Here is a 12,013-nt window from a genome sequence, read left to right on the forward strand (position 1 = left end):
TGGTAAACAAGATGTTTATGAAGTATCCAGGCTCCTAGGACAGTGCACACATAAATATTGTAACAAGGCAGGTGTAGCTTTGGAGGAGAGCTGTTGAAGGGAGCAAATAGGGCTGTGTGGTAGAGAGTAACAGGATCTAAAGATATGACCTTGAGGGGAACTTGCAGATGTGCTCAAGGACACGCGCAGGGTTGTTCTTACTGAATCATTTATAACAGCAAATAATTGGGGATTGGCCAGGCAAGTAAAACATGCAATATCTATATGATGGAAGGCAAACAGCATAAGAAATGCACCATATCATAAGTATCAAGATATTTGTCACATAAATTGCTGTGTAAAAAAAAGTATAATAATATGTCTAATTTTTATAAAGATTTTTTTATTGGTTTTAGAGAGAGAGGAAGAGAGAGAAACATCAATGCAAAAACAAAATATTAATCAGCTGCCTCCTGTGAATCCAGCCTGCAATCCGGGTATGTGCCCTGACTGGGAATTGAACTGACTACCTTTCAGTGCATAGTATGACAGCCAAACAACTGAGCCACACTGGCTAGGGCATGTCTAATTTTTTACATCTGGAAATTTATACACCAAATTTATAACACTGATTACCTCTGGTCAAAGGGGACTTAATTTTTATTAGTAATATTATACTTTCTCAAATGGAGTTTGGATACTTGTAGTTTAATATTAATTTTAAAAGATTCGTTAGAAAAGAGGATAGTGAGATGAGATTCATCCAAGAATCCTTCTCAGGCATTGAGGTTGAATCCTAAAGGATGAAAAGAGCTGTCTAGGCCGATGGAATGCCATGTTCAATGGCACAGGGAGGAAAAAGCATGATGTACCCGGGTAACTAATAGGTGTCTCAAGAGACAAGGCTACTGAGTGTGGAGCGGGACACTGAGGTGGAACAGAGATGAGTGAGGTTGTACAGTAAGCAGGTCAAGTCATGCAGGGTCTTAGAAACCACAGCACGGAGTCTTGTTGTTGTTTGGCATGCCGTGCACATCTGAACAGATGCCTTTCTGCTTGGTGGGATTGGATCAAGGTGAAGGAGATTGGAAACAGGGACACTTGCTTGCTACTGATCCAAAACCACTGAAAAACATGGGTAGCTTGGACTAGGGCAAAACCCTGTGGAGCATCTATAATAACCCATGCTCAGTCCACACCCCAAATTGTTTAATACAATTTCTGAAGGTAGAGTCTAAGCCTTCACATATTTATTTATTTATTTATTTTTATTGATTATGGTCTCACATAATTGTCCTTATTCCCCCATTCCCATCCCAAACCCCTCCCTAGATATGCCCCACCCCCACCCCCACCCCCCGTTGTCCACTGGCTAGGCCCATATGTATGCACACAAGTCCTTTGGTTGATCTCTTCCCCTTACCCCCATCCTCCCTTACTTTCCCTCTGAGGTTTGAGAGTCTGATCACTGGTTCTCTTTCTCTGGGTCTGTTTGTGTTGTTCATTATTTCCTCTAGATGTGTGAGATCATGTGATCCAAGAAATACCCTTGTAAGAACCTAAACTGCAACAAGCCATAATGGTTATGCTGAGAGGCAAATGAATCAGTCTGTAGTGAGTTCCTTTCTGGGCCAACAGTTCTTTTGCCCAGGACCAAACCAGAGATAGGCGGACCTGCATTACCACCATTTGTCCACCAATCAGATCTAAGCCTTCACATTTTTAAAGAGTATATCCTAAGGGTGAGGATCACTGATTGCCATTGACTGTGGAGAGCCATGCAGAGGTGGAAGAATGCATTGGAAAGGCAGCACGACTCACTGCTGAATCTTCCAGGACCACCCTCCTGGGGCAGGCTGAGCCCAGAACTGTTTGGGACACGTGTGAGTGTGCAGGGCAGCATGTGGACCTGTGACATGTGTCCAGTTCTGTTGGTGAAGGTCTCGCGATCATTCTGGCCCGTTGCCACTCTTTTCTCTTCCTGTTCTCTCCACTTTACAGAATTCATTCTTCATTGGCATCCACACCAGCAGATGGTCAGTGAAGTAGAAAGCAAATGCTACCCAAAAAAGTCCATGTGGTCACGTTTGGTAATTTGGGGCATGACTTGAGAGAGGGAGAAAATAGAAAATGAGGTTGTTGGGAAGAACACTGGCTGAAATAGAAGATTTGGGGTTTATCTCTAGATGCCAATTATCTGTACTTTATTACCATATTATGAGCTGACTGTGGTGTGTTGAAGTCCAAAACATGTAAAAAGGCAATTAGAGTTTTACAATGAAACTGAGTCATGAATTAGAAAGATATTACTGTGTACTGAAGCTCAGACACGTTTGACTTCCTCTTGATGGGTTATATTTGATATCTGCTGCTTAAATACATATGTATTATGTCTCTTTCATTACTGACTAATAGTCCTTCACTCTTTAGTATCATTTCCTTCCCACTTGTAAAAAACACATAATACTGAATGTGTGCAGGGAGTACCATTCTTTGAAACACTTAGAAATGAGCTTGACAGACAACACACATAAAACTAGGGTTTAGACTAGTGGTTGGACAACTGGAATTGGGAACACTTGTCTAATGGCCACACAGTGTTGTTTCTTCAGATATCACAGACCCCCAGAGTTGGAGGTTCCCATTCTGCTGTTCCACTTTATTTTAAGGGCAAGATAAGAGAGCCCCAGGGTCTCAGGGTAGAGCCAAGCCTGACACAGGGCAGGACTGTTTTCACCTTTTGACACTGCCACTTGGAACCCCCAACCCTGCACTGTACTTGGCATCCTTGCTGTTTCCAAAAGTTCATAGAGAATTCCAGTCCTCAGTCATGCTAGTGTCTCTTCTGCTCTCTAAGACCTCTCAGGGACATTTAAAGCAATTTACTAATATCTGTGGCTGAGAGTAAAGGTTTTATAATCATAAAATCAATGTACATACAAAAGAAAGTGAGACATCACAAGGCCTTTGGTTATCACTGGATTGACTTGTTTTATGCATGAATAGATCTGCAACTCAGCTACTAGTTGTGTTTTTCCCCCTTCTATTGATATTTATGCTCTACAGACTGGAATTCCATTATATTAAACTACTCCATCGTTGTCTTTTATGTGTGTGTGTATTTTAAAATTTTATTTTTATTGATTTCAGAGAGAGGAAGGGAGAAGAAGAAGAGGATAGAAATATCAATGATGAGAGAGAATCATTGATCAGTTGCCTCCTGCACACCCCCTACTGGGGATTGAGCCCACAACCCCAGGCATGTGCCTTGATAGGGAATTGAACCATGACCTCTTGGTTTGGGTTGATGCTCAACCCCTAAATCACACCCGGCTGGGCAAACTGCTCTATAGTTTTAGCAAAAGGAATGTGCTGAATCCATTATTCATTCTAAAACAAAATAGCAAAATAATGGCTTATGTATTAAGGTTTTGTTCTTGGGTATATTTAGTATTCATGGCCTGGACCGTATACTCCTTCTATGCTTTGCGTGCTACAGGGACAATAAATACTTTCCTGTCTAACTTTGGGTTCTCACCATGGAAACATCAGCGTAACAGCTGAGGTCTGTTAGATGTCTTTTCATTCTCTTGGCTGGCAAAAATCTTTAGAGGGAAACTTTTTTCTCTCTTTGGTAGACAACAAAACACTATTTTTTAATGAAAGCACTCCTCCAATTGGTCAGATATATGTCTTAACTGTTTCAGATCACTAATTGTACCCTTGGAAACCTAGAAACAGCCTTAAAGTTAACAGAAAATGTGAGTCACTGTGTGGCTGAGTTCAAACTCCAGTCTCAGCATCCTCTAACACAGAGCAATGCAGAGGAGCCCAAAGGGGCACTTTCTCTGTTGTAAATTTAACAAAATAGTTCTATGAAATATTTTTTTCATCTCATTATGCTTTTTCCCAAGCATTTCATAGAAATAAATGGGGCATTTAAAATGTCTTCATCTCATCTAAACCTACAGCAGAGCTTTTTACCTAGTTGCCACACACAGGTCATACCTGTGCCAAGACGGATTCCCTCAGGGCCACCAGCCCAGTCTCGGGTGACTGGGCCACTGGGCAGACCTCCTGGGGGCCACACACAACTTTGTCTTTTAGCGAGCTGTGCAAAGTGTGTTTTGTTGGCTGTGCTATGTGAGAGGAGGATCGAGAAGCAGAGTTCGGGAGGTTGTTGCTCAGAAGGAACAGTTTTGTTTTAAAGAGGAGAGACCTATTTGGTGGCAGGGTAGAGATCTGTGGGGTCTGGATAGACCGATATTCATAACACCTGCCAATTTCTAATCAATCTGAGGGAAGGTGGCCTCAGGCTCAAGCGGGCATAGTTTTCAACTGAAAAGTACCTGATTATCATCAACGACAAATTGGATAACTGGATTGTGGTATATTCATATAAGGGAATGCTGTGTAACAATGAGAATGAATGATCTTCAAGTGCACATAACCGTGTAGATGAATCTCAGAAATGTGACAATACACAAAAGAAGCTGGACACATAGGATTCCTCTTAGGTGGAGAAGAGAGGAGGCAAAGCTAACCTATGCTACTTGAAGTAGGGGAGGGAAGCAATTGGAAGGTAGCCTTGAAGGAGTGCTAGGTCTACAGAAGCATCTACTTTAGAAATTAGCGGGGGAAAGGAAAAAAGGAAAGTAGGGGAAGGACACTATGAGATTGCAGAAAGGTTAGTGGTGGGAGGAGTGGAGTGAGAGATTTGGGTGAATGGGGGCTTGTGGTCAGATTTCCTAGGCAGGCTAGTTCTGTGTCATGGTGAGGAGGACCAGTGTGTGAGGGGTTGAAGAGAAAAAAGGTGAAGGTCACTGGAGCTCAGGAGTCAATTCCTTTGTCAAGGCCGTTAGAAGCCCACATGGCCTCGGGTAGGTATTTCATGTAGACAACAGCACCCAGTAAATCAGGTGTTGACAAAATGTAGAGGCCGGAGGAAGGTAATGATTCAGTTATTAAAGTCTGTACTTGTTCAACTGCAAGGGCAAAACCCCCATTCAACTATTTAGAGCAAAAATGAGAATTTATCATCTATTAGTAAGGCCAGAATGGAACTTCACAAGTACTGGATCCAGGTTTAAAATTGCCATGGGGGCTGCTCTTCTCCCTCTCTCTCTCTCCAGCTCTGCTTTTCTCGGGTCGGCTTCACTCACAGGCAGCCTTCTTCCCCTAGAAATGATAAGTGGCTCCAGACTTAGACACCAGGAGAAACCCAGGGGTGATATGAATTGACTTCATCCCAATCTACCCTTGCAGTGGATCAGTCCTCCCTTCCTTCCGCTGCGAATCACATTCGCTGAGAATGAGGGAGTGGCATGCAAAAATCATATGTGCCCATGGAGGCGCCCCTGTGGGCTGACCCTCAGTGGTTTCTACCCAACAAAGGTGCAGTGAAAAGGTGAGGGCCCTGCTTGCTGCAGGAGCTGGGCCTCACCACGCACTCCCTGCATGGCTCCGTGTGGAGGAGGAAAACCACAGAAGAGTCCTGCCCAAGGCCAGAAGCTACTCTGAATCCCGATGGGGTGCAAGGCAGTGGCATCCAGCCAAATTGACAAAGAAATTTGGCTTGTGCTGGGTTATTGCATCTCCACCCCGCATTGAAATTTCCCCATCTCAGAACGCTCTTCCTTCTCCTCACAGATTGAATGTGCTCTTTTCATTTCAGCCAGCTGGAGTTATTTTGCTTCATCTTCCTGTTTGTCTGTAATGCTTATCTCACGTCTCCATCTTGTCTCTGTGTGCATTTCTCTTTTCCTGGCCTCTTCTCAGGGATGAGGAGGAGGAGGAAGAGGAGGAAGAGGAGCAGCCAGTCACGGAACCCAATTCAGAGGAAGAGAGAGAGGATGATGCCCCCTCTCAGGGCAAGGACAGGTACCAAGGGCTGGACCCTCCCAGGCCCCAACTAAAAGTCCAAGGCTCCCTCCTAATGAATGGTTTGCAGCCTCCTGTCAGTAGTCTCCTCCCTTCCTCACCAGCTCCCACCAGCAAACCTTTACTGACCCTATACACAGAGCCACAGAGCAATTAGTCTGTAGAAATCACAGTGCATGTTTTCATTACAGAACTTGAGTTTTTACTCCAATTCAGCCTTCCTAACCACGCTTCATGGAAAACTCACCCAATTGGTTTTCTTCCCACTGTTCCCTCCGTCATTAAGTCCTTTGGCTCAGTCAGATTGACAGAAAATTTTATCCCTTTCAGCACTGTACTAAAAATAATTATGTGCGTTTCCTTCTTCCTACTAATTTTAACCAGTACAACATTAGCTAAAATGTGTGGGTAACTCCTGTGTGAATGATGCAAGTTTGTTTTTTATCAAATTAGACAGGCACACTTTTTATCTACTAGAGTATGGGGGGAAAAATTTTTCAGTATTTATTTTTATGCCCAGCACAACTTACATGGATCTAGGATCCTTTGGAGAGTTTACTGTTCTCTGCTCATTTCTCCAAGGTGCATTCTTTTGTCTTTAGTCAGTGGTAACAGACATAGGCACCTTGCAGGTGTTTTTTTCCTCCACTTAATTGATTATACTGCAAATTGACACTTTTACTGTTAGTTTTTTCCAAAAAAGCAAAATTAAGAAGATCTTGGATGAATTAGGGTAAACTCATTCTCTTACTAACTTCAAAGCCAATGTGATTCTTTGCTGCTGTGGCCTCATTCTCCAGGTCACCAGCACAAATAAAAGTGCTCATATAGGCTCCTTTGACATCCTGAGATTCCCACCATTCCCATGGGTCATGGGATCCTCTCTGAACTGACAAACTAATGGTTGCTTCCCTTCTTTGGAAATAACTGGGAAGAAGCCAGGGATATGGAGAGAGGAATGGAATGGCCTGGTGACAGAGAGTGAGCCATACATTTCAGAATGCGAGGATGAGAAAGGTGGCATTGACCAGAGCTCCTAGTGCATGCCGAGAGGCCTGCTGGGCAATAGTGATTTTTTTAGGTACAGATGCTCTGGGAAGGGAGGAGGTTTAATTAACAGTCCTTCCTGAGGTGAAAAATTAGTTATAAAAACTATGTAGACCTTCAATAAATACACAGGTATGGCTCTCTATGTGCTGAAATGTGCATGTCCCTTCCCCTTTCTTCCCCCCCCCCCCCCCCCCCCCCCCCCCACACACACACCTTTCAACCCTCAGTGACTTACATAGTTCAGCTCCTATGGACCAGATGTAGGAATCTGGCCAGAATGGGTAGCTTTCAAAGGCATCCCTGCTGACATTGTGCTGTCTTTACATAGGATTGTTTGCACAGTAGGTGGTTGTTATCTAACCCTCTGAAGTGTTTTTGATGTCATGCCTGACACTGGAGGGTGTCCTTGATCAGACATTACAGTCAGGTGTTTCAGCTTCAGGAAATAAAGGTGTGCATATTGAACACCAGGGCTCCATGTAGACAGTACCAAGGTGTTAATTCACGTCAATCTGCATGCTATTTGTGCCCTGGTGTAAGCTTATTGGGCTTTACTGTGGTGGGAAGATCCTGCTTCTGTGGGTTTGGTGTCTTCTGCTGCCCACACCCCTCCTGCTGGCTGCTTCTTTGTGTGTGCCCACCATGCATACCTATCACGTGTTCTTGCTGTGTGTGCCCACCAAGCATACCCATCACGTGTGCCTGCTGTGTGTGCCCACCACATGTCAGGCCTGCACTGAGCACATCAGTGTGGTCTCACCCTCCCATCAGGCCAGGGAAACTGGCATGTCCCTGCCCTTATATGTAGATGGATCACAGAATTTGAGGTAGGAAAGAAAACAGCTCATATCCTATCCCCAAATGGGCATGGCTGGGGGTCAGATTCTCTGGGAGGGGGCCATAGCTTTGAAAACTGCAGAATTTAACACAAATTCTTAGAGTGGAGGAGGCCCTGGGAAAGTGTAAAATGGGCAAGATGTTGGCTCCTCACACTGACCCTCCTTCCTGCTCTTCGTGTTTCTTGCTGGCCCATCTCTTTCCCTTTGCTCTCATCCATACCTGCTCTCAAGAAAGGACGAAAGGAATGAGTAAAGTATGGGCTCTAGGATGTCACTTCCTCAAGGCTGGGCTTTTCAGGAAGAGGCCTGATACTCTGTTTGACCAAGACAAAGAAGTAAGGTTCAAGTTGTGGAGATTCAGGTGCCAACACAGCCAGTGGGGAGAAATGTGTGTGGAAGGGTGAAGCGCAGGTGCAGAAGAGCCTTTGGGGTTCCATTAAATGCCCTCCCATAGGCCTCTATGCCCATAGGCCTGGTGGGTCTTGCCTCCCAGATTGGCAAGTCTAGGACCCCAGGATTACTGGGCAAACCAGAGCGTCAGTGACGGGCTTTCCTGCTGCAGTTCCAGGGGTTCCGAACGCTGGACTCTGAATTAAGCGGCCATAGCAGTAGTGGGTTTTTACATGCTTTTTCCTCTTTGCTAACTTTTGCTCGCTCTCTCTCTCTCTCTCCTGAATCTCTTTTTTTCCCTTCCTTCCCTGCCTTCGATTCTTTTCCCTGTGGCACCAGCAGCCAGGCCGGCCCTGCCTCAGAGCAGAAGCACACTGGGCAGGAGAGCCCAACCCTCCCCCCTGCCTCCAGTGCCACCTCCATCTCCCAGGGAAAGCAGCTTCCAGCCAGCACTGCAGGGGGGAGCCCCTGGGGCAATGGGTCCTCTGGGCCTGCCCTGCTGCCCCACCCCACCCCTGCCTCTCGGACCTCCACACCTGGCCCCCCGAAGGCATCGCAGACCATAGCAAAGCTGCCCTATGTGCCCCACAGCCCCTTCCATCTCTTCTCCTATGACTTCGAGGATTCACCCTTATCCGCCAAGGACAAGGAACCCGAGGCCCAGAAGGAAAGCAGGTAGATGGGCCCGCGTGGAGGCCTGCGTGAGATTAACCCGGGGGTGGAAGCACAGCCTGTTAACCACATCGCCTGTCTTGTCTTCTGCTGTTTGTGTGGATTCGATTAGCACAGAGCACAGTTGTGGTGTGAACTAACTCCCTGACCACTCACTAAATACCTACCGGTAGTTAGGCATGATGCACAAGAAAATTGTCATCTGCTCAAATTAAGGGGCTTGTGTAATAAAACAATTACTAAAAATGGAATTTTTTCCACTTTCCTTTTTTAAAAATATATTTTTTTATTGATTTCAGAGAGGAAGGGAGAGGGGGAGAGAGAGAGAGAAACTTCAATGATGAGAATCATTGATCAGCTGCCTCCTGCATACCCTCCATTGGGGATCGAGACCGTAACCTTGGCATGCGCCCTGACCTAGAATCAAACCTGTGACCTTTGATTCTTGGGTCGATGCTCAACTGCTGAGCCACACCGGACTGGGCCGAAAATGGATTTTCAGTGTAAAGCTTGAAACTGTGCATGGTCTGACATAATCAATGCATCTGGCTTGGGTCCTTTTGACCTGCAGAATTCAGCCAAGTACTTTAGTGGGCTTCCCATGCGGCGCGTTGAGTGGGGTGCTCTTTCCTTTAGCAGTGGCTCTGATTCTCTCCTTCTGAGCGTGAATTCTGCCTCTGATCCTTACAACTTCCGGTCTTTCTCTTCTAATAGGTGGGTGTCTTTATTTCCTTTCTTTTTTCTATAGCTTTCTGTTTTTATTCTAAATATGCATTTTTTCTTTTGAAGATTACTCATAGCCTATGAGATGGCAAAGATTTGTAGTTGGAATCACTTCATGGACACTAATACAATGATATCACTTAAAGTATGAACACTTCAATAATTCTTATAAAAATTGGAGAGGAGGGTAGGGGGAGAAAGGTATGTAAATCAAGACTACACAGGGAATTTTCAGCAGTGCCTGTCAGCTTTCCTGTATGTTTGCCCTTCTCCAATGCCTGGATTGGAAAGGGCTGCAGAGCAGGGAATGGGGAACAGAGGGTTGTATATTTTGGGCAATCAGTTGTCCAAAATCAATTACTGCTAATGCTGGAGGCCGCTCCTATTTTAGAGTAATAATAATAATCATTGCTAACTTTTATTGAGCATTTATTAAGAGCCAGGTCCTGTACTTTCCATAAAATTGAAGCTTTAAAGAATCACTTAATCCTTAAGAAGTAGGTTCTATTGCTCGCCCTTACTTATAAAAGAGGAAACTGAGGCACAGAGAGGCTGGATAAGTGGAGAGTAGTTTCTACACCAGGCGGTCTGTCCCCTTGTCTCCTTTGTGGACTCAGGGACACAGAACTCCTAATCCCAGGCCTACCCTCACCATACCCTGCCTCCAGGAGTCTGTGGACTCCAGTTCAAACACCTCCCAACTACAAGTTCCCGACCAGTCTCTTCAGATTTAACAGTCTTGGATTATTGTCATCTTTCCCACAATGTTTATGGATTGCCTCCAACGTGGCTCGTATGCCCTCTGAGAACAGGATCTCTGTGCAAGTTAAGAGCTGTATGCTTCACTGGAATAAAAATATCTTGGCAACCGCATTTCCCCCAGCAGGGTGGTATTTGCTCAAGATGGCGATCCAGGACTTTCTGATGATGGTCTCACAGCCTCTGATGGATGGGGCTTTCCTGGGACCCAGGTTCCTCAAACTTGGTCTCCAAGCTTCACTACTACTTACAGCCCTTGGGGGAGGGAGCAGTAGAAACATACAAATTGCTGACACGATTATACATGGAAATTACGAAAAGCTGCCACATGTTTGTGAATGAGGACCGACTTAGATTGAATGGAGAAGAGTTTATAATCTTTAAATATTTGACAGGAATTTGAATGCTGTCTAAATATTGTTTGATCCCATTAATTTTCTGATGGTTTTCGTAGATAACTGCAATTAAATGGATTATACTGGAGACCAACCAGTTAGTCATTGAAAATTAGGAAAATAAAAGAAAACTGAATAGTGAACTGCAGGATCCAATTAGTTTCTCTGAAATGGAGAAGCAAAACTGGACAGGCTGTGAGGTATTTGAATGAATTGTTGGCCACTAGAAAGACCAAAGGGGGAGAGAAAGCATTTTGCTTGCCTTATTTCCATAGCATCATTTTAACGTAATTTCAGTAAAGCAATCCTGTTAGAACAGTCCCCCCCCCCCCCCCCCCCCCCATGTCCACATTTGGCTGGAAGGGACTTGTTTTAGTTGCAGAGAATAACCAGCGGGGAGTCTAGGCAGCTGGTACCCAAGGTGAAGCCTGAGCCCAGGGACCAGCTCCCCAAGGACTCAGCTCAGGGGGAGCAGCAGCCTCCTTCCCTCCACCTCTCACCGTTTGCTGCCTCCTCCCCTCCCTCCCTCTTCTTTGCTCCTAAGCTTTTCTCTTCCTTCTCTGCATCTTCCTTTCTTTGTACATTCTTCTCATCCTTTGCTCTGTGCCTGTGACTTGGTTTTTTCAAGAACTATCTTCTTGAAAAATCAAATAAAACAGAAAAATCAAATCAACACTCATGGAAGCAGTGAAACATGTTAGAGTGTTGGGTTTTTTAAGAGAAGAGAAAATAAACGCCAGAAACCAAGTCCTGTGAAGGTGGTGTGTGCAATGAGCAGACGATGGAATATGCTGTGGATCTGGGTCCCCGAAAGGCCTGGTTCCGAGCACAGGCCTTGCATGTGGTACCAAATAATTAAGTGAGAGAAACAGCCAGCAAACAAGACTTAACACAGGATAGATTTGGGGAAATGGAAATACTTCATTTCTCATTATAATAGTGTAATTTATTAAGAAAAACTGACATTTTATCTCTTAAACTTTTTAAAATAGATGATCTGTTTTTTTATACTTTTTTTCTACACAAAGATGTGATCAAACTTAATGTATATTATATCTTGATGTTTTAATTCAGCCCACATATATCGATATATGTAGATATAAACTTCCATATATATATATATATATATAGACATTTCCCATGTTATCACTTATAAAATTGGCAATAACTTCTAATGGTTGCATAATATTCCATTAATGAGTAATACTCTTTCTTACCTGTTCTTGCATTGTTAGCTAATTGGGTAGTTTCCAGTTTTCACTATGATCTCCATAATGTTTCCTACTTGATATTTTCTGTACATAAATAACCATAAGGGTGATGATA

The 12,013-nt window shown here is 44.3% G+C and overlaps 1 protein-coding gene across 23 annotated transcripts in view; it reads left to right on the forward strand.

Annotated features, from left to right (window-relative positions):
- Positions 1 to 12,013, forward strand: part of FHOD3 (formin homology 2 domain containing 3) — a 335,026-nt gene that overhangs the window by 238,940 nt on the left and 84,073 nt on the right. For 5 of the 23 annotated variants that reach the window (XM_045574974.1, XM_036419534.2, XM_036419535.2 and 2 more), the window contains exons 11-13: positions 5,758 to 5,859; positions 8,478 to 8,813; positions 9,450 to 9,524. The exons of 8 other annotated variants lie outside the window; for them this stretch is intronic. In XM_045574974.1, the coding sequence (XP_045430930.1) occupies positions 5,758 to 5,859; positions 8,478 to 8,813; positions 9,450 to 9,524 (513 nt within the window). The remainder of the gene's footprint in view (positions 1 to 5,757; positions 5,860 to 8,477; positions 8,814 to 9,449; positions 9,525 to 12,013) is intronic. 10 more of the 23 variants (XM_045574967.1, XM_045574968.1, XM_036419536.2 and 7 more) reach the window with 6 other exon arrangements.

The sequence above is a fragment of the Pipistrellus kuhlii genome, unplaced genomic scaffold (genome assembly GCF_014108245.1).
Source record: "Pipistrellus kuhlii isolate mPipKuh1 unplaced genomic scaffold, mPipKuh1.p scaffold_m20_p_6, whole genome shotgun sequence".
NCBI classification, from domain to species: domain Eukaryota; kingdom Metazoa; phylum Chordata; class Mammalia; order Chiroptera; family Vespertilionidae; genus Pipistrellus; species Pipistrellus kuhlii.